General features: G+C 46.6%; 1 protein-coding gene across 1 annotated transcript in view; it reads left to right on the top strand.

The window, feature by feature from the left end:
• LOC139228839 (GTP-binding protein Rit2-like) overlaps positions 1 to 23,180 on the top strand; it is a 520,260-nt gene that overhangs the window by 151,005 nt on the left and 346,075 nt on the right. The window contains exon 3 of the mRNA XM_070860274.1: positions 16,784 to 16,857. Coding sequence (XP_070716375.1) covers positions 16,784 to 16,857 — 74 coding nt within the window. The remainder of the gene's footprint in view (positions 1 to 16,783; positions 16,858 to 23,180) is intronic.

Genomic DNA, 23,180 nt, shown 5'->3' with positions numbered 1-23,180 from the left:
ACATACCCGCCCGCTCCCCATAACCCTTAATTCCCTTATTGGTTAAAAATCTATCTATCTGTGATTTGAATACATTCAATGAGCTAGCCTCAACTGCTTCCTTGGGCAGAGAATTCCACAGATTCACAACCCTCTGGGAGAAGAAATTCCTTCTCAACTCGGTTTTAAATTGGCTCCCCCGTATTTTGAGGCTGTGCCCCCTAGTTCTAGTCTCCCCGACCAGTGGAAACAACCTCTCTGCCTCTATCTTGTCTATCCCTTTCATTATTTTAAATGTTTCTATAAGATCACCCCTCATCCTTCTGAACTCCAACGAGTAAAGACCCAGTCTACTCAATCTATCATCATAAGGTAACCCCCTCATCTCCGGAATCAGCCTAGTGAATCGTCTCTGAACCCCCTCCAAAGCTAGTATATCCTTCCTTAAGTAAGGTGACCAAAACTGCACGCAGTACTCCAGGTGCGGCCTCACCAATACCCTGTACAGTTGCAGCAGGACCTCCCTGCTTTTGTACTCCATCCCTCTCGCAATGAAGGCCAACATTCCATTCGCCTTCCTGATTACCTGCTGCACCTGCAAACTAACTTTTTGGGATTCATGCACAAGGACCCCCAGGTCCCTCTGCACCGCAGCATGTTGTAATTTCTACCCATTCAAATAATATTCCCTTTTACTGTTTTTTTTTCCAAGGTGGCTGACCTCACATTTTCCGACATTGTATTCCATCTGCCAAACCATAGCCCATTTTCCCACTAATCTTTGTGTCATCTGCAAATTTTGTTACACTACACTCTGTCCCCTCTTCCAGATCATCTATGTATATTGTAAACAGTTGTGGTCCCAGCACCGATCCCTGTGGCACACCACTAACCACCAATTTCCAACCCGAAAAGGACCCATTTATCCTGACTCTCTGCTTTCTGTTCGCCAGCCAATTCTCTATCCATGCTAATATATTTCCTCTGACTCCACGTACCTTTATCTTCTGCAGTAACCTTTTGTGTGGCACCTTATCGAATGCCTTTTGAAAATCTAAATACACCACATCCATCGGTACACCTCTATCCACCATGCTCGTTATATCCTCAAAGAATTCCAGTAAATTAGTTAAACATGATTTCTCCTTCATGAATCCAAGCTGCGTCTGCACTATTCCTATCTAGATGTCCCGCTATTTCTTCCTTAATGATAGTTTCAAGCATTTTCCCCACTACAGATGTTAAACTAACCGGCCTATAGTTATACCTGCCTTTTGTCTGCCCCCTTTTTTAAACAGAGGCGTTACATTAGCTGCTTTCCAATCCGCTGGTACCTCCAGAGTCCAGAGAATTTTGGTAGATTATAACGAATGCATCTGCTATAACTTCCACCATCTCTTTTAATATCCTGTGATGCATTTCATCAGGACCAGGGGACTTGTCTACCTTGAGTTCCATTAGCCTGTCCAGCACTACCCCACTAGTGATAGTGATTGTCTCAAGGTCCTCCCTTCCCACATTCCTGTGACCAGCAATTTTTGGCATGGTTTTTGTGTCTTTCACTGTGAAGACCGAAGCAAAATAATTGTTTAAGGTCTCAGCCATTTCCACATTTCCCATTATTAAATCCCCCTTCTCATCTTCTAAGGGACCAACATTTACTTTAGTCACTCTTTTCCATTTTATATATCTGTAAAAGCTTTTACTATCCGTTTTTATGTTTTGCGCAAGTTTACCTTCGTAATCTATCTTTCCTTTCTTTATTGCTTTCTTAGTCATTCTTTGCTGTCGTTTAAAATTTTCCCAATCTTCTATTTTCCCACTCACCTTGGCCACCTTATACGCATTGGTTTTTAATTTGATACTCTCCTTTATTTCCTTGGTTATCCACGGCTGGTTATCCCTTCTCTTGCCGCCCTTCTTTTTCCCTGGAATATATTTTTGTTGAGCACTATGAAAGAGCTCCTTAAAAGTCCTCCACTGTTCCTCAATTGTGCCACCGTTTAGTCTGTGTTTCCAGTCTACTTTAGCCAACTCTGCCTTCATCCCACTGTAGTCCCCTTTGTTTAAGCATAGTACGCTTGTTTGAGACACTACTTCCTCACCCTCAATCTGTATTCTATATTCAACCATACTGTGATCACTCATTCTGAGAGGATCTTTTACTAGGAGATCGTTTATTATTCCTGTCTCATTACACAGGACCAGATCTAAAATAGCTTGCTCCCTTGTAGGTTCTGTAACATACTGTTCTAAGAAACAATCCCGTATGCATTCTATGAATTCCTCCTCCAGGCTACCCCGTGCGATTTGATTTGATCAATCGATATGTAGTTTATAATCCCCCATGATTACTGCCGTTCCTTTTTCACATGCCTCCATTATTCCCTTGATTATTGCCCTCCCCACCTTGAAGTTATTATTTGGGGGCCTATAAACTACACCCACCAGTGACTTTTTCCCCTTACTATCTCTAATCTCCACCCACAATGATTCAACATTTTGTTCATTAGAGCCAATATCGTCTCTCACAACTGCCCTGATATCATCCTTTATTAACAGAGCTACCCCACCTCCTTTCCCTTCTTGTCTATCTTTCCGAATCGTCAGATACCCCTGTATGTTTAATTCCCAGTCTTGGCCACACTGCAACCACGTTTCTGTAATGGCCACCAAATCATACCCATTTGTAATGATTTATGCCGTCAACTCATTTACTTTATTTTGAATACTGCGTGCGTTTAGGCAGAGTGTTTTAATACTAGTTTTTAAACCATGATTTTTAGTTTTGACCCCTTCTGCAGCCCCTTTATATTCAGTGGCCCTTTTTGTTTTTTGCCTTGGGTTTCTCTGCCCTCCACTTTTACTCATCTCCTTTCTGTCTTTTGCTTTTGTCTCCTTTTTGCTTCCCTCTGTCTCCCTGCATTGGTTCCCATCCCCCTGCCATATTAGTTTAACTCCTCCCCAACAGCACTAGCAAACACTCCCCCTAGGACACTGGTTCCAGTCCTGCCCAGGTGCAGACCATCCGGTTTGTACTGGTCCCACCTCCCCTAAAACCGGTTCCAATGCCCCAGGAATTTGAATCCCTCCCTGCTGCACCATTGCATCCGGGATAGCCTGATCCGGGATAGCCCTAAAGGGGCTGGGATTGGTAATAATGTCCTTTCAGTATAATACTGCTGCTGCTCAGCTCCTCAGCAACCTCCAATAGTGCCTTCTTGGTAAGAGCAGCAGGTTTCCTCCTGGGAAAAAGTATTTCCCTTCTGCTCCTGACGGCACCCAGCAGTAATTCCAGAGATGCATCATTGAGTCTGGCTGCTTCCCTTGCTCTCTGCCCAACATCTATCCTGACAAACCATTAATTTCCATTAGTGCACTGTCCCTATGTGTACAGCTGAGATCGCGTCAGTTTGTGTGCCTCTCCCTCCCTCCCCCAGTTGCTGTATCAGGATTAATGGAGTTTACAAGCGATTTTCGTTGGTCCCAATGCAGTCATCCTCACAACCGACAATGAAGCGATGAGTTCTGAATAGTGAGGAGACCAACAGGGTTCATACGTCATTTGGTAGCAAGTCCCACCAGCCGAGGTATTGCGCATGCGTGAAATGTTCATACAAGCACCGTTTCACTCAATTTAGAAGCAGCAGCTCTCGGGAGACCAATCACCCATTCTAGGAGGTCCCCGCCAAACTCGGAAGAGTTGGGAACCCTTAAAGGGACCACCTGTTAGGCTGCAACCAACAGGTTAATATTTCCAAATATGATTACCTAAATATAGAGCTAGGAGCTGCAGCAGTGATCTACATGACCCCACAATCAAGGAACACGGGCCGCTGTCAACCATTGCTCACCCTCCTTGATCGGCAATACTCCTTTCTCCAGTCATCAACGATCACTGCCACTACCTCCCGCTTCAACCGCCTCTACATCCCCCCAATTCCTGGCCCCACCACCACCTCCTGTCCTGATTGTGATATGTTTAGACACCACTATACAAGCACACACACTACAAGATGGCTCCTAACAGAACTGTGACACATGACTTTGCCACATGACCTTTTATTGTTATTACATCAGTAGTTGCTATTACATCAGTAGTGCATTAGATGGAACTCTATTACACTGATCACCTGATTTCCCAACACAATTGCTATCCCTTCCTTCCCGACCCAATCACCTCACTTCCCGATCTAGCTGCCTTCCGTCCCTTTCGCCCCCCTTCCTCACTTACTTGAGGACCTCTGCACTGGTTGCGGCGGCCCGATCTTCAATCCCACTTTTTCGGCGAGCTGCCTGTTGCTGTCCGGAAATGAGGCCCGAGGCCAAAACATAAAATCATATAAATATTCAGCATGGAAGGAGAGCAGTTTGGCCCATCCGCGCCGGCCAACAAAGAGCAATCCAGCCTAATCCTACTTTCCAGCTCTTGGTCCTTAGCCCTGTAGGTTACGGCACTTCAAGTGCATATCCAAGTATTTTTTAAATGTGGTGAGGGTTTCTGCCTCTAAAACCCTTTCAGTCAATGAGTTCCAGAGCCCCACCATCCTCTGGGTGAAGAAATTTCCCCTCAAATCCCCTCTAAACCTCCTACCAATTACTTTAAATCTATGCCCGCTGGTTCTTGATCCCTCTGCTAAGGGAAATAGGTCTGTCCTATCCACTCTAGGCCCCGCATAATTTTATGCACCTCAATAAGGTCTCCCCTCAGCCTCCTCTGTTCCAAAGAAAACAAACCCAGCCTATCCAATCTTTCCATGTAACTAAAATTTTCCAGTCCAGGCAACATCCTCGTAAATCTTCTCTGTACCCTCTTAAAGCAATCACATCTTTCCTGTAATGTGGTGACCAGAACTGCATGCAGTACTCTAGCTGTGGCCTAACTAGTTTTTTATACAGTTCAAGCATAACCTCCTTGCTCTTGTATTCTATACCTCAGCTAATAAAGGCAAGTATTCCATATGCCTTCTTAACCACCTTATCTACCTGGCATGCTACCATCAGGGATCTGTGGACATGCACTCCAAGGTCCCTCTGTTCCTCTGCAATTCTCAGCATCCTACCATTTAATGTGTATTCCTTTCCCTTTTTAACCCTCCCCAAATGCATTACCTCACACATCTCCAGATTGAATTCCATTTGTCATTGTTCTGCCCACATGGCCAGCTCATTGATAAGTTCCTGCAGTCAACAGCTTTCTTCTTCATTATGAACCACTCAGCCAATTTTAGTATCATCTGCAAACTTCTTACTCACACCTCCTGCATTCAAGTCTAAATCATTGATATAAACCACAAAAAGCAAGGGACCTAATACTGAGCCCTGCGGAACTCCACTGGAAACACCTTCCAGTCACAAAAACATCCATCAAACATTAACCTCTGCTTCCTGCTAGTGAGCCACTTTTGGATCCAACTTGCCACTTTGCCATGCATCACATGGGCTTTTAATTTCATGACCAGTCAGCCATGTGGGACCTTATCAAAGACCTTACTAAAACCCATATACACGACATCAAACACACTAAGCTCTTGACCCTCCTTGTTTCCTCCTCAAAAAATTTAATCAAGTTAGTCAGACACAACCTTCCCTTAACAAATCCATGCTGACTGTACTTGATTAATCTGTGTCTTTCTAAGTGAAGATTTATCGTATCCCTCAGAAATTTTTCCAATAATTTTCCCCCTACCGAGTTTAGGATGACTGATCTGTAATTACTCGGTCTATTCCTTTCTCCCTTTTTAAACAAAAATACCACATTAGCAGTCCTCCAGTCCTCCGGCACCACATCTGTAACCAGAGAGGATTGGAAACTGATGGTTAGAGCCTCTGCTATTTCCTCTGTTGCTTCTCTTAATAGCCTGGGATATATTTCATCTTGTCTTTCAAAGCTGCTAAACCCCTTAATACTTCCTCTCTCACTATGTTTATTTCATCTTATATTTCACACTCCTCCTCCCCAATTGCAATATCTGCATCGCGCTTCTCTTTTGTGAAAACAGATGCAAAGTATTCATTAAGAACCATACCCACATCATCCGCCTCCATATCTTTTTGGTCTGTAATAGGTAGGCCCTACTTTTTCTTTAGTTATCTTCTTGCTCTTAATGTATTTATAAAACATCTTTGGGTTTTCCTTGATTTTATTTGCCAATAATTTTTCATGCTCTCTCTTTGCTTTCCTAATTTCTTTTTTAATTTCACCCCTGGACTTTCTATACTCCTCTAGAGTTTCTGCAGTATTGAGCACTCGGTATCTGTCATAAGCCTTCCTTTTTTTCTTTATCCTACCCTGTACGTCCCTTGCCGTCCAGGGGGCTCTAGATTTGTTAGTCCCACCCTTTTTCTTTAAGGGAACATATTTGCTCTGAACCCTCAGGATCTCCTCCTTCAATGTCTCCCACTGCTCTGATACTGATTTATCTTCAAGTAGCTATTTCCAGTCTACTATGGCTAAATCACCTGAGCTTAGCAAAATTGGCTTTCCCCCAATTGACAATTTCTATCTTTGTCCCTTTCCAAAATGCTCTCCCACTGATACCCCTTCAACCTGCCCAGCTTCATTCCCTAAAGGTAAGTCCAGAACCGTGCCCTTCCTTGTTGGGCTTGCTACATACTTATGAAAAAGCTTCTCCTGAATACATTTTAAGAATTCTGCACCCTCTATGCTTTCCACATTAATTTTATCCCAATTAATATTAGGGTAGTTGAAATCCCCTACTATTACTGCCCTATATTTTTTGCACTTCTTAGAAATTTGCCTACATATTTGCTCTTCTATCTGTCTGTTTGGGGGTCTATAGTACACTCCCAGAAGTGTGATCGCCCCTTTTTTGTTTTTCAATTCAATCCATAAGGCCTCATTTGACGATCCTTCCAACATACAATCCCTCCTCACAGATGTTATTGTTTCTTTAATCAATACTGCGACCCCCCCACTTCCTTTTTTTTTACCCCCCTCTCTATCCCGTCTAAAAACCCTGTAACCAGGAATGTTGAGCTGCCATACCTGATCTTCTTTCAGCCATGTCTCATTAATAGTTATAATGGGCCCAAGTTTTGAGCCGTGCCTAGAACGGCGCAGTCCCGACCTGGACGCCTGTTTTTCGCGCCACAAAGTGCGCCTAAAAAAACCCTCCAGATTCTCCACCTCCCTGCAGGTGCTCTGGCCCACGGCGCAGCGCAGCAGGAGCTGTAGGGGGCGGAGCCAGGTCCCTGCGCCGAAAACAGTGCCGGGACCTCTGCACATGCGTGCTACAGTGGCCGCGCAAGTGCAGTAGCTCCAGGCGCCCAAAACTGTGTGGGAGGGGCTGAAGCACGCAGCCCCTAGCCCTGGCCCAATGGCCTCACAGGGGCTGCGTGAATAAGGCTCCTCCCACGGCCAGCTCCTGCTTCCTCCCGACCCGACTCGACTCCCGCTTCCCACCTCCGGACCGGACCCGACACCCGCTCCACCACCCCCCCCCCGCCCCCAGACCGGACCCGACACCCGCTTCACCCCCCCCCTGCCCCCGGACCGGACTCGACACCCGCTCTCCCACCCCCCCCCGCCCCCGGACCGGACCCAACACCCGCTCCCCCCCACCCCACTCCCCGCCCCCGGACTGGATCCCCCCGACCTGACCTCCCTCTCCCTCCCTCCCTCCCCCCGACCCGAACCAAACCGATCTCCCTCCCACCACCCCCCCGACCCGACCCAACGCCACCTACCTGTAAATCTGGTGCTGGGGACGGGCCCTGCCCGAAGTCTCGGGCCCGGCCCGTTCAGCCTGCCTCCCCCTTCTCCTCCCCCTTCTCCTCCCCCCCCAGCCCCCCCAATCTCCTTTCACCCCCCCAATCTCCTTTCACCCCCCCCAATCTCCTCCCCCCCCAATCTCCTTCCCCCCCAAATCTCCTTCCCCACCCCCCAATCTCCTTCCCCACCCCGCAATCTCCTTCCCCACCCCCCAATCTACTTCCCCCCCACCAATCTCCTTCCCCCCCACCAATCTCCTTCCCCCCCCAATCTCCTTCTCCCCCATCTCCTTTTCCCCCTTCTCCCCTTTATCCCCTTCATCCCCTTCTCCCCCCTCCCCCTTCTCCCCATCCCTCCCCCTTCTCCCCCTTCCTCCCCCTTCTCCCCCTTCCCTCCCTCTGCTCCCCCTTCTCTCTCTCTGCCCCCTCCTCTCTCACTCTACCCCACTCCTCCCCCTCCCCTCGCTGTCAGAAACACAGACACTGACAGACAGAGAATGAGAGACACACACAAACAGACAGAGAGATAGAGACACTGACAGAGACACACTGAGGGGGGCATCCCAGCACACTGTTGGAGGGCTCCCGGTGCTGCAGTCGGTAAGTAGAAAATGTTTTATTTATTGATTTAAAAAAAAAATTATTTCTTATTAATTTTTTTTGATTGATTTATTGGTTGATTTATTGATGTATTTATCATTTATTATTGATGATGGCTCTTTATTTGTAAAACTAAAGTGTTTAATGTTTGTAAACTTCCATTTAAACACCCCCTCCCCACCATTCCCTATGCCTGATTTGTAACCTACGCCTGGTTTTCTAAAGTGTAGACAAGGTTTTTTCGAGCGTACAAAAATCTTCACTTACTCCATTCTAAGTTAGTTTGGAGTAAGTTTTCACTGACGAAACTTTGAAAACAGGCGTAAGTGGCTGGACACGCCCCCTTTTGAAAAAAAATTCTGTTCCAAAGTGAAACTGTTCTAACTGACTAGAACTGGAGCAAACTAAATGACGAGAATTGCGATTTCTAAGATACTCCGTTCGACACCAGTTGCTCCTAAAAATCAGGAGCAAATCATGTGGAAACTTGGGGCCAATATCATACTCCCAAGCGTCTATCTGTGCTCTCAGGTCATCTGCCTTACTCCCTAAACTCCTTGCATTGAAATATTAGGTGCCCCTCAGGCCTTTACCATTCCAGCACCCATGCCCAAATTTCTAGGCCAAGGTTTTTTATGTGCACGCAATAATAATTAGATTATAAGAAAACTGCAAATGCTGGAAATCTGAAATAAAAACAAAAAAAGCTGGAAATACGCATCAGTTTAGTCAGCTTCTGTAAGGAGAAAATTGACTTAATGCTTCATGTGTTGAACCTCTGTCCACATGAGTGATTAGCCAATTGATAATCATATCTTTTATGAGTTGGATTTTGTACCTTTTGGATAAGAACATAAGAACATAAGAAATAGGAGCAGGAGTAGGCCATACGGCCCCTTGAGCCTGCTCCACCATTTAATACGATCATGGCTGATCCGATCATGGATTCAGGACCACTTCCCTTCCCGCTCCCCATAACCCCTTAATCCCTTATCTGTTAAGAAACTGTCTGTCTCTGTCTTAAATTTATTCAATATCCCATCTTGCACAGATTTACAACCCTCTGAGAGAAGAAATTCCTCCTCATCTCAGTTTTAAATGGGCGGTCCCTTATTCTAAGATCATGCCCTCTAGTTCTAGTCTCCCCTATCAGTGGAAACATCCTCTCTGCATCCACCTTGTCAAGCCCCCTCATAATCTTATACGTTTCGATAAGATCACCTCTCATTCTTCTGAATTCCAATGAGTAGAGGCCCAACCTACTCAATCTTTCCTCATAAGTCAACCCCCTCATCCCCGGAATCAACCTAGTGAACCTTCTCTGAACTGCGTCCAAATCAAGTATATCCTTTCATAAATATGGAAACCAAAACTGAACGCAGTATTCCAGGTGTGGCCTCACCAATACCCTGTATAACTGCAGCAAGACTTCCCTGCTTTTATACTCCATCCCCTTTGTAATAAAGGCCAAGATACCCTTGGCCTTCCTGATCACTTGCTGTACCTGCATACTATCCTTTTATGTTTCATGCACAAGTACCCCCAGGTCCCGCTGTACTGCAACACTCTGCAATTTTTCTCCATTTAAATAGTAACATGCTCTTTGATTTTTTTTCTGCAAAATTGCAGATTTCGGGGCGTTAATCACGGCGGGGCGTTAAATTTAGCGCCTGAAAATAATTTGCGCTCTGACTGCAAGTTTCGGAGAAAATATAAGTTGGAGGACCATTGGCGTAAAGTTAGGCTTTACAAAACGGACTTTGTGCACCCGAGCTGAAACTTGCAGTGGTAAAAATGTTTCATTGTTATTTAGTGCCCTGCAACATAACGTTGTGTATTGTATGGTTTTATTTTGCTGGGTGTGTTTTTGTGACTTTGTTGAAGTAGCATTTATTTGCCATTGGTTTCTTGGGCATTATTCCAACTTTCACCGGAGATGTGCCTTTATGGGGGCACATAGCATATCGAGGATTTGCTCCATCCCTCAGTTTCCTCCATTTAGGAGAGCTGGTCCATTACGAGCTGACGGTGTGAGAGTGTTGGTCCGGCAGCATCTCCAATCTCCCTCCCCCGTGGATGGGGTGGCTATAAAATGGGGGCCTCGGCAGGCTCCTCTTCATTGTCCTCCTCCTCCTGAGGTGGGTATACAATCCCCACTGGTAATGCCTGGCCCCTCATGATGGCCAAGCTCTGCAACATGCAGCACACCGCAATGAATTGGGAAACCATTGGTCTGCCTTTAGGAGACCATGAGTCTGCCTATCAGCACTTCCTTTCAATTGCACAGCCTTCTCACACACTGCTCCTCAGAGAGCTGGAGTTCTGAGCGTTGGTGCCTGTAAACCCAAGGGGGGGTAAGGCTTCCTCCCAGGATGTCTTTGGCCTCTCATCATCCGTGGGCCGACATGGCCAAGGTTCCATTCTCTAGCTTGACACCGTCTGGAGCATGATGCACTGACGAACTAGTAATGCCCCCATTAAATTCTCTCACTGAAGTTGTAAGGGCACTGTAATGGCAGATAAAAGTGAAGTTTGCAGGGTGGAGCTTCACGCACAATATGTGCGCAACCGTTGTCGTCAATATGACCTGCGATGTAGGATCCTCGACCCTCCATTTTAAAATGCTGCCAATACTGCCTGTCGCACTCTAGGACCGCCTGTTCTTTTCAGACGTTTCCTGGGGCGGGCAATAAATGAGGTGTTAAGGCCAAATGTTCCATCCGGGGCGCTAACACAGCATTGCACGATTGACGTCACCATCATGCTAAAAATGGAGGGTGGGGCGGTAAGTTTTTGCGCCAGTGCAAACCAATAGCCAAATCATAAATCCTGGACACCCGACATAACGTCCTAAAACAGCATTTAGTGCCCCGCCGGGATACTAACCGAGGTGCAAATGAGTCGAAAATCCTGCCCATTATCTATTAATATTTTAAAAGGTTATAATTACCATCAAAGTTTTAAGGGCCGAAATTGCCCCTCCCGGAGGCGCTAATGGGGTGCTAAAGGGTTTTTGGCCAGGCAAGGCAGTCAGAGCACTCACCCTTCCCCGCAATTGCTCCCGGGGCTCGGTACACGAAAAGGACTTTGCGCCGTGCCCCGCGTTTAGCAGCCTGGCATGGCGCGGCGCAAGCATGGCAATGATGTCATCACCGTGTGCGCCGATCCCTCATGGCCCCGTGCCTACCCCATTGTGCACCGCAGAGGAAATTGCCCCCTGGGACATAAGAACATAAGAACATAAGAATTAGGAACAGGAGTAGACCATCTAGCCCCTTGAGCCTGCTCCGCCATTGAAAAAGATCATGGCTGATCTGGCCGTGGACTCAGCTCCACTTACCCGCCCGCTCCCCGTAACCCTTAATTCCCTTATTGGTTAAAAATCTATCTATCTGTGACTTGAATACATTCAATGAGCTAGCCTCAACTGCTTCCCTGGGCAGAGAATTCCACAGATTCACAACCCTCTGGGAGAAGAAATTCCTTCTCAACTCGGTTTTAAATTGGCTCCCCCATATTTTGAGGCTGTGCCCCCTAGTTCTAGTCTCCCCGACCAGTGGAAACAACCTCACTGCCTCTATCTTGTCTATCCCTTTCATTATTTTTAATGTTTCGATAAGATCACCCCTCATCCTTCTGAACTCCAACGAGTAAAGACCCAGTCTACTCAATCTATCATCATAAGGTAACCCCCTCATCTCGTGAGGTTGGTATGGTGTGAAGCCACCGACAGCTTTGCGGGGCAATGGTAGCGCTGCCACTGTCATCTTTTCTGTGTCGGACAACTTTTCAGTCAAGCCTAAAATGGCGACTGCTGGTGTGGCCAGCATGCAGCCTGGCACCCCCTCTTGGGTGCTGGCCCGCTGTCCTGGCAGGCACCCTCTCTGGAGGCCCAGTGGGTGCCACTAAAGTGGCTGCAGAGTTCACGGCGGTCCTCCCTTTTAAAAGAAGTGAAGTGAAGCTGACAGTCACCTCGTGAATGCTCCATAACAACCCCGTTACCGAGACACATTTTTTTTGCTCTATTCCACACGATTTGGATGCCTATCGCTCCGGGTGCTACATTTTCTTTTAATTCACAAGATGCGCCCCAAATCCAGTGTGGTGCAGTTTCGGCCCCTTAGTTTTTGTAATTGAATCTAATTCAACTGAATTCAATCATCTTAAACCAAATCACCTGAAGCACAAAAAAGGTTGTTCCAATATAAAACTAAAAGGAAAATCTTTTAATTTGTCAGTGTAATTGTTGCAAAGATTTGGTAGAGTAAAGCTACATTGCTGAATTATTGCATTTGTTACTGCCCCTCTACCAGGTATGTCACTTGGGAACACTCCACTCCTCATTTCTGACAAGAGTTTCAATGCAATTCGTCCTTTGCCAAGTATGGCTGTCAGTCTCTGCAAGCAGGTTTCAGCATGAAACAGGTGCTGGCCTTCACAGCATGATGATGATCATCAACATAGGCAGTCTCTCGAAATCGAGGAAGACTTGCTTCCACTCTAAAAGTGAGTTCTCAGATGATTGTACAGTCCAATACGGGAATTACAGTCCCTGTCTGTCGATGTTGGGATTGTCCATGAGGGTCCTGACGTTCCACATCCCGAATTTCATTTTGAAGGATGGAAGATCCCTGTGCGTGAGTTCTTTAAATGTGGGGTGGCCATTGTACACTGACTACAGCACGGGCTTAGCAAAGCAAGGTCTTGGTCCAGTGGCAAGGAGGTTCAAGCACTGCTGTCTGGGCTTGGTTGGCTACGGTGGGATGCGAGCCGTAAGCTCGACACTGAGCCGCGCCCTTCAGTGAGATGGTGAGAGTTCCGAGGCATGGAAAGTGGGAGTGAGAGATTTGAGGTGATGTTTCCCTCTCCCAAGCATTGGAATGGTCGAGGTCCACTTCATGGAAGGAGGAGAGGTCAAAGTGGCCGCAGCCATTGTGCACACCACGTGCTCACCAGGGGCTCCGCAGTTGAGTGGGACCAGCGGTCAGAGGAGGGCCAGGACGTCACCGGAGTGAGGAAGGGAGGCCTGAACATCGCTGGTGGAGTGGAGGCCCGAATGTCGCCAGAGGAGTGGAGGCCCGAACGTCGCCAGAGGAGTGGAGGCCCGAATGTCGCCAGAGGAGTGGAGGACTGAACGTCGCCCGAGGAGTGGAGGCCCAAATGTCGCCAGAGGAGTGGAGGCCCGAACGTCGCCAGAGGAGTGGAGGCCCGAATGTCGCCAGAGGAGTGGAGGCCCGAACGTCGCCAGAGGAGTGGAGGCCCGAACGTCGCCAGAGGAGTGGAGGCCCGAATGTCGCCAGAGGAGTGGAGGCCCGAATGTTGCCAGAGGAGTGGAGGCCCGAACGTCGCCAGAGGAGTGGAGGCCCGAACGTCGCCAGAGGAGTGGAGGCCCGAATGTCGCCAGAGGAGTGGAGGCCCGAATGTCGCCAGAGGAGTGGAGGCCCGAACGTCGCCAGAGGAGTGGAGGCCCGAATGTCGCCAGAGGAGTGGAGGCCCGAATGTCGCCAGAGGAGTGGAGGCCCGAATGTTGCCAGAGGAGTGGAGGCCCGAACGTCGCGAGAGGAGTGGAGGCCCGAATGTCGCGAGAGGAGTGGAGCCCTGAACGTCGCCGGAGGAGTGGAGGAGTGGAGGCCCGAACGTCGCCGGAGGAGTGGAGCCCTGAACGTCGCCGGAGGAGTGGAGGAGTGGAGGCCCGAACGTCGCCAGAGGAGTGGAGGAGTGGAGGCCTGAATGTCGCCGGAGGAGTGGAGGAGTGGAGGCCTGAACGTCGCCGGAGGAGTGGAGGAGTGGAGGCCCAAACGTCGCCGGAGGAGTGGAGCCCTGAACGTCGCCGGAGGAGTGGAGGAGTGGAGGCCTGAACATCGCGAGAGGAGTGGAGCCCTGAACGTCGCCGGAGGAGTGGAGGAGTGGAGGCCCGAACGTCGCCGGAGGAGTGGAGCCCTGAACATCGCGAGAGGAGTGGAGGAGTGGAGGCCCGAACGTCGCCGGAGGAGTGGAGGAGTGGAGGCCCGAACGTCGCCGGAGGAGTGGAGGAGTGGAGGCCCGAACGTCGCCAGAGGAGTGGAGGAGTGGAGGCCTGAACGTCGCCGGAGGAGTGGAGGAGTGGAGGCCCGAACGTCGCCGGAGGAGTGGAGGAGTGGAGGCCCGAACGTCGCCGGAGGAGTGGAGGAGTGGAGGCCCGAACGTCGCCGGAGGAGTGGAGGAGTGGAGGCCTGAACGTGAGGGCGAGGAGGGAAGGTAGGGCCCAAACTTGTGGTTGGAGCTGGTTGGAGGCTCACCAGATGCCGTCGGGTGCAGCAGCTTAGTCGGCCACGTCCAGTGGGAGCGAAGGTCCAGTTGGAAGGTCCTGGCAGCAGGGAGGTCGATCTGGAAGGTAAGTCTTGATTGGGGGATGATGTTTCAAGATGGTGGATGGGATAGCAGCTCCCTAGGGAGCTCTCCCCGAACAAACCTCCCCCTGGCCATCTGCTACCATCCTTCACTCTTCTCTTCCCCAGTCTCACCCCCCGGCCCTAATAGTGGGTGCATTTCCCACCCCTAAAGTCTATCCCTTACCCCTGAAACCCGTGCTTAAAGGGCAGCTGCCTGGGCCCACTGCCCATCCCCCAATCAAGACAGCATGATGAAATTAGATTCTGTGAACAATGTTACGTGTTTTGTTTTTGCAGCCCATTATTCCCAGTAAGCAGCAGCCAGCCACTGTCGTAATGAGACCAACAACCATCGTTGTAAGTGCTTGTGTGCTTTATGTATGGCAATCATTAACTGTGAAATCATTGGATTGCACCCATTTATGCCACAAGGATTCAAAAAATTGAGAATAGTGGCAGCTGTCCATTTTGTTTGTGTACTATCTTATGGAAAACATGTAATTAGTGCACCGTGCAAGCTTATCTATCGATACTGGTTTCCTGAAGACAAATAGTAGCAAATTACAGAATGGTTCCTGAAATAAATGTTGCTACTGACTGATGTAAAAGCAAAGTCATTGCTAATTTACACAGCACAATGTTCAATCTTTGATCACACAAATAATATTAAAGCAGGCAGTGCTGGGAAGACCTAAAGGACCAGAGTGAATCGCTTTCATAGTCTTTAATAATCATTTGTTCTGAGAGTTAGTCTGCTCGTGGCAGGGTCAATATAACAGCAATCTGTCTTAGCCCCTGAAGTTGCAGCAGTTATAAAGGCTATAAGATTTCTTGTCCTTTTGTTGAAAAGCAACAAAAAAATTATTCCCACTGAGAGGAGACAGCACGCTAAACAACTCTGTGTAGGCCTAAAATGAAAAGGGTACCATCATCATAAAAGAGTACTTGGTAAAGTGTTTTCTTTGCTTGGGGAGAAGAGACAATAGACGCATATGTCATCTTGATCATGGTGATATGCTCCAAGAAACACAGAAGTCCAATACCCCAGAACGATTGAATGATGACAAATGACTATTGAATACAAGAATAGGACAGAAGTTTTATAATGGTAACGTGGAGATGAGTTCATTGTTATAGTCAGTAGCAGTGTTAGAGGGGAAGCAAGGGATTGATTTTGAAACAAAGGAGATTCAACAAAGAAACCCTCATCATCAACTGGTAATAATTAATGAAGGATTTGGTCCACAATCACTATATCACGAGACATAAAATGGATCACAACGAGACATTCAGGACACTCTGATCTGGCTTGGAAATGCAATATTCACAATGGCACACAGCTCCTAATGAGTGCCTGCAGATGAGTGCACCTTTAAATTCAGCTTCCAGTCATGTCAGTCAGTTTGTGCAGCCAATCCCGTTAAGTTTTACTCAGCAGGTTATGACCCACCCAGTTAAATTTGTGTTGGGGTCCAAATGAGGTAATCGGATCCCTATTTGAATTAATTCATGAGACAATTGCCTCTCTCGGCTACAGAGTAAAAAAAGCAGTTAATGAGTTCCCGCAGGCAATGGGGCAATAAGTCAATTTTTCCAATTTAAAACGCTCACCTGCCCCATTCCCACTGGGCGGATTGGGTTAAAATTGGGGCCATGTAATTTGACCATTTATCTCCTTCACCATTTCTGGGACCTTGCTGTGGGCAAATTGGCTGCTGGGATTACTGACATAAAGACCGTAACAACACTTCTAAAATAACTCATTAATAGTGACGTACTTTGGAACATCCTGAGGATGTGATAAGGTGTTATATAATTGCAGGTATTTTCTTTCTATGCTGTATACAAGTGATGAAATGATACATTGATATGGTGTGCTTGCAAATAAAAGGGAACTCATTTTTCATCTTGCAAATCAATTTACTTCCTGATGAAGAGAATGGCCCTTCAAGCATTGGAGTTGTTCAGTTCCAGAAAAGAAAAATAAGTTGTTACGAATCACTTAATGCTGGTTTACCAATGACAAAAAAAAAATGTTAAAAGAGCTACAAAGCCAAACGGATCAAGTGTAGTATTAATTCATGTTTCTCTCCCCGCAGAAGATGCATACAAGACCCAAGTAAGAATCGATGATGACCCTGCTTATTTGGACATATTGGACACAGCTGGACAGGTTAATGTTATATTTATGTTCCTTTTAGTCATAAAACAAACAAAAACTGCAAGATGCTGATTAAGTTACGTCAGTGTAGCAGAGCGAGGAAATAACTCATAAGAGATTAGGGGAAATTAAATGATTTATAGTTGATTGACAAGGTGGGCAAAGTACCAACTTTCCCATTATATCCACAGAAATCAAGAGATTCCAGCATTTTGGTTAATTACACAATTACTGGACTGTCCGTAAACTAAAGTATGCTTTCTATACCTGTACACCAATTTTGAAATTATTTCAAACTGCTTATTAGCTGATGTAGTAAGTCACTACTGCTAAAACTAATTAAAAACATTTTATTAGAGACACAACTTGAGTGCTATGGTTTGCGGGAGCTAGGACGCCATGGTCTAGAAACTTGCAGTGTGTGCATTGGCCTTTAAGGGCAGTTTTGGAAAAAAATGGTGGTCACCTCACTTCCACCCGCCTCCGGCGCAGGACTCAGCAGCCGCCATTTTGGTAACAGCCAGAGCGCGCTGGCCCCAGAGATGTAAATCAGCAAAGCACCACGTCAGTCAGCGTGCAATGCCAACTTGACCCCACATTTGCAAACTTCGACCGTTTCGCTGGGTTTACTGCTGAGTCCTAAGCACGCTCATAAAGGCGTGTGCGAATCAACGCTGCAGATACACTGTCAGCATGGAGAGAGAAACAGAGCTCACGTCTCAGGTCAAGATACTGCCTGATCTGAGTATTTCCAGCATTTCTGCTTTTATTTCAAATTTTCAGCATCCGCTCGCAGAGGGAAGAGCAAGACGCAGAAGAGGAAATCGACGAATAGGAAGATGCAGAAGAGGAAGTCGCTGAATAAGAAAATGCAGAAGAGGAAGTCGCTGATTAGGAAGATGAAAAAGAGGAAGTCACTGATTAGGAAGATGCAGAAGAGGAGGCAGCAGAAGAGGAGGAAGCAGAAGGAAGGATGCAACTCAGACAGCCGCTTTCAGGTCAGGATTTCCAGGATGGAATCATTCACCTGTGGTACAGGTGACCACAACACCAATTTCCCCTTTCAACATTTGCCCACACCTTACCTTCCCTGACCATCACACCATCCTCTTGGCCACAATGCTGAAATAAAAGTAACTTTAACCACAAAGCAACTTTTAACATCTATCCATTCAATATGACATCATGAAGTCAACTAATCATCCATGTGCATTCCCTTAATGACTGTCTTTTCTGTGCCTTTGCCTACCTTACTGATGTCACGCAGTACTACCCCAGAGGCTGCTGCTGTTGCTTCAGGTATTCTATAGCCACACTACATTGGGCCAACCACTGAGAGTAGCACTGGAAAACCAGTCTTGCATGGTAGATTTAGCGCTGTGTTAATTTAAATTAGCAGGCAGCACCAAAATACAGCTGCCTGCACTATCATTTTGGGCGGCCGTTAACTTCGGCCTGCGGTGGGACCAGCAGGTGTCTGGCCCACTGCAACTTCTAAGCCCATCCCTTAATGGCGGTTACGGTGAACCCCCCAAGGTGTACAATTTTTTAAGCAGCAATTTGACAGAAAGTAGCCTGCATCTGGCTTTCGGCTACCTCAACTATTATCTCCAGCGATTGGGGCCGCGATTTCTCCACATGCGGTGGGATCAATGCCGCCAGGGCTGGTGGCGTGTTGAAAGCCCGCTCCCGACTCGAACCTGCTCGCTCTTGAATCTTACCATGATTGAGCTTGTTAAGCCCGCCCTGCTTGCTTTCTGGCCAATTAAGAGGAAGCCGGTTTGATGATGTCAATTGATGACACATCATCAGCCGGTCTCCTTAAAAGGACTATGCCCACAATGGTTTTGACAGTTCTTCTGTCAGTGTCCTGCAGCATTGAAGAGTTGCAAACACTGAGAAGCACTGCACAGAGGTGCACGGTTGCATCCAGGCTCTCCCATGACTCACTCCAGATGCTTGGAGGGAGTCACAGCATACAGGGAGGTCCTCTTCCCTTACCAGGTTGGAAGGGACCGCCCCAGGCTACCAACGCAGCCTGATTGCACATTGCACAGGAGTCCAAAAGCAGGCACATCATCAGGAGAACCAGGCTACAGTGGCGCAAACCCTTAAATGATCTCAACAGATCATGAAACGTTACTGCAAAGCCAAACTCAACCTCATCCTGCTGTGCCACTCATTACATCCCCATCACTCTGCCTTCCCGACCCTACTCACATCCTTTCTCACCAATATACCTTGCACCTCCATCCATCCCCCTCTCTCTCTCTCTCTCTATCTACTTTATCAGTTCCCCATTTCATTAGCCACCCCTCACACTCACCCTCATCTTTGTCCAATCACACCAACTAACAACACACAAGGGTGGGCACTTGAATCTTTAGCCAATGTTCATTTATAGTTAATGTTGATGTATTGTCAAACATTGAAATCTTTATTTTCAGACCTTTGTGTTCTTGGACAGATTTGTGAGCACTTTTGGAAGTGGCTTAGTGAATGGTGAGACGTAAGAGTACCCCCAACAATGGTGATGAGTGTGAAAGGAATGGGTTGGACATTGTATGGATGCTTTATGGAGCTGGTTTGGGATGGTGCCAACTTGGCGCATCATGTGGTAGTCAGGGTGTAGAGTGTGAAGTGAAGTAAATGTGGCCATGGTGAGGTGCCCTGGCCTCCCGGGCAGCAATGTGGTCATGTGCTGATGTCCTTTGCACTGTACCGCATCACGTGATTGCGGAGAAAGTTGGTGGTGTGGTGTGTTTCGTGATGTTGGTGTTGGGGCTAATCGTGGAGGGATTCTGAGGACCAAAGATGACGTTTTTTCAAAGGCACTGATGTTGCTGGAATAGATGGCAGGTGAGGTTGAGATGACAGAAATGCCCTGCCAATTGTGAGAGAGATTGCTCCAAGGAGGTGACGGTGAATGGAAATGTCACTGCAAATACTTCCAGAGTGCATACAGCTCACAAATCTTTTCCAAATTCTGAAGGCTTCAGCTTCTGACATTGGAAAGTGAACAGCTATGAAATGGTACCTTTAATACCACTTCTGCAGCTGTCAACTAGCCAAAGCAATAGAGAATCACTGACAACCCGATTCCACTTACCTAGCACAAACCCGAGGGACAGCATAGCCATCAAAAGGTTGGTAAAATATTAAGTGCCTGCTTTTAAGCCTCTTGACTAGCATTTAAGTACTTTTTAATGATGTTAATTACCTGTCCTGCTGCTTTCTGTCTGGTCGACTATCAGAACGCCGATCTGATAGTTGAGAAAATCACACTGAGGCAGATTCAGCGCGAGATCCCGACCCGCTGTCAATCAAAGCCATTTTGACAGTGGGTCCGCCTCCAAACCCGCACTCGCAGGGCTGGGAAGATTCTGGCCTGTGAATCTAGGAAAAGTGTATAGCACCACCAACAGAACCAGTTTATTGGCTGGTCCATTCTCTTTTCTGAAATCCAGCAAGGAGATCCTTAATGCCACAGTTAAGAGATAGGAGATATGGGAAATAGTGGCAGTAACATTGGGCGACCAGTAACCAATGACCACTGAAAACACAAAAAAGTGGGCATTACAACTGATTTTCAGCTGATTGCCATTCAGGTTTCCAGTGGAAAGGTTAATAAATATTTAGATTTTAGCACCATGATGACATTTTATCATCTCCTTGGTCACTCCTTTCTTCTGTTTTCTCCCCTTTCCATTCTTTTATAATCTTGATCAGAGATTTCCACTTCTGTGCTCAGGCGGCTACAATTTTCTGCTCATTCATTTTGATAGGGAGGAAATCACACACTGGCGAGTGTAGAATCATCAAACCTTGACCACGGTCGCCTGTTTCTTTCATTCCTTATTTAATTCTTCTTTCCCTATCTTTCATGGCCTTTTATTCTCATTTAATTGCATTTTCTCTTTGCTCTGTATAATTTTTACAAATAGTTTTTCCAAAATAAGTGGAACTCCTGAACTGGTATTGCATGTGATGGGTGTATTTAATCAGGAGATGTGGAGATGGACATTAATACATTGAAGCCTGTGGATTAGGTAGCAGGAACTTATAAGCAATGCAGCAAATTTGAATCATGTTCTGATATAAATTTAAAACAATGGGAGTCATTTTATTTTTTATCGCGGAGCGATCAATGAGTGGCAGCTAATGGGCATCGCCCGATTTTCTTTTCCAAATGGCTGAATTCGGGAAAACAGGCTTACATGTGGACTAACAGGCATTTCTTAAAAGGACTGCTGCAGGGTGCCACAAAAATGGTAACTTTGTTAAAGATAGTTACCTGAATGTGGAGCCAGGAGGAGCAGCATTCCTTGTCCCGAACCTACATTAAAAGCAGGGGTCGCAGCTGGTCACTGCCCAACTTCGATGCTGAGGTACCCGACCACCCGATTACTGCCGTCACGCTCCCACCCCTCCATCCGATCACCACGAACCTTCCTACTCTCTTGATTGGCCCCTTTAAGGTTTTGCACTACAACTTTGCCCCCCCCCCCCTTCTTGGTCACCCCCCCTTTCCCAATTGCCTCTTCTCCCCTTTAAGGATATAACAATCTTTGAGATCTCTTCTCCAGTGAGTTGCCTGTTGACACGGTATCTGCAGCTCCCTGGTTCGATGATAATGAGGCCCAAGGCCCTAAATTAGGTGAGTCTCGGGCCTATCAATTCAGACACAGGGATCGTTCCCTTTGCCCAGTTTGCACCGGCAAATCAATATTGCAAAGGGTCGAATGCCTGTTTCAGGTGCGGCCCCTTTAAGCCTATTTCTTTGCCTACACCAATATGGCAGTAAGCATAATTCCAGCTCATAACGAGTGTGCGCTTCTGGCCTGCGACTTTGGAGGCTTACTTGCCTTTTTAGCTCCCAAAAACCAGGTGCTGTGCCATAGAATTTCTTGGGCATAATCTGACAAAATCAGTCAGGTGAACAATTGCATGCTTTTATATAATACAAAATATATAATAAAATATCCCAGCAGTTTCTTCATTTTTCCCACGTTTCTTAGTGCACAAGAGTATATGGAATCTACTAAGCAAATGCACGGGAAAATATGATAGACAACAAGATATTTTAGATCGAGTATTATGCAATGAGAAAGGGTTAATTAATAACCTTGTAGAAAAGGGGCCCTGAGGGAAGAGAGACCATAATATGATAGAATTTTATATTGAGTTTGAAAATGATTGAGTTAAGTGTAAAACTAGGGTCTTAAATCTAAACAAAACAAACTATGTAGATATGAGGGCTGAGTTGGCTAAAGTAAATTGGGAAACTACATTAAAATGTATGATGGTAGACAAGCAATAGCTAGCATTAAAATAATGAACACATAATTTACAACAAATATACATTCCTTTAAGGCACAAAAACCCCACAGGAAAAATGGTCCAACTGTGGCTAACAAGAGAAGTTAAAGAAAGTATTTGATCAAAGGAAGAGGCTTATAATATTGCCAAAAAGGACAGTAAGCCTCAGGATTGGGAAGATTTTAGAATTCAGCAAAGGAGGACAAAAAATTGATAAATAAAGCGAAAAAAGAATCTGCGAGTAAATTAGCGAGAGACATAAAAACAGATTGTAAACATTTCTATAGGTAGGTAAATGGGAAGAGATTAGTGAAAGTAAGCATTAGAGGCAGAGACTGGAGAAATAATAATGGGCAATAAAGAAATGACAGAGACATTAAACAAATATTTTGTATCTGTCTTCACAGAAGACACAAGAAACATTCTGGAAATAATGGGTAACAAATGAGGAAGTTAACGAAATCAGTATAAGTAAAGACATAATAGGCTAAAAATTCGGTCTCGTGAGGGGTGCTATAGGGGCGCTAGGGGATTAATGCCAATGAGCGGTGACAGTGGCGATGCTCGCCTAATTTAGTTGGCCGGTATTGGCGGCGATAAGGGGTATCGCCCGAGAGCATTGTGCTGGTGTGCAATGCCTCGGCAGCGATCCGCAGTGACCCGGAAGCAAACTTCAGTTTACTCGCCAGCATTAGCGCCCCCCGGTAACCACACCAGGCAAACCCTGGTGGTCACAGTTGTCCTGTGGCACAAAGGGGAGGAATTACCCCAGAATGTAAGTTCCAGTGATTTTTGTTGCACTATTTGGTAGTGATTTAATTTTATTTGTGCTGTGTAATGCATGGGGAATGCTTTTTGTGCGTTTGGCCTGTCTTTTTTTTAACCACATAGGCCTCTCTAAGGGCGCTACGAAGCCAGTTCTTTACTGATGAATCAACAGTACTGTTCCCGGCCTAGTGCCCTAAGTGTGGTGTACAAATCTTCCTTTAGCGCCACACTCCACTATCAGGGCGCAT

Source organism: Pristiophorus japonicus, chromosome 2, assembly GCF_044704955.1.
Source record: "Pristiophorus japonicus isolate sPriJap1 chromosome 2, sPriJap1.hap1, whole genome shotgun sequence".
Taxonomy (NCBI): Eukaryota; Metazoa; Chordata; class Chondrichthyes; family Pristiophoridae; genus Pristiophorus; species Pristiophorus japonicus.
This window is presented reverse-complemented; position numbering and strand designations above follow the sequence as displayed.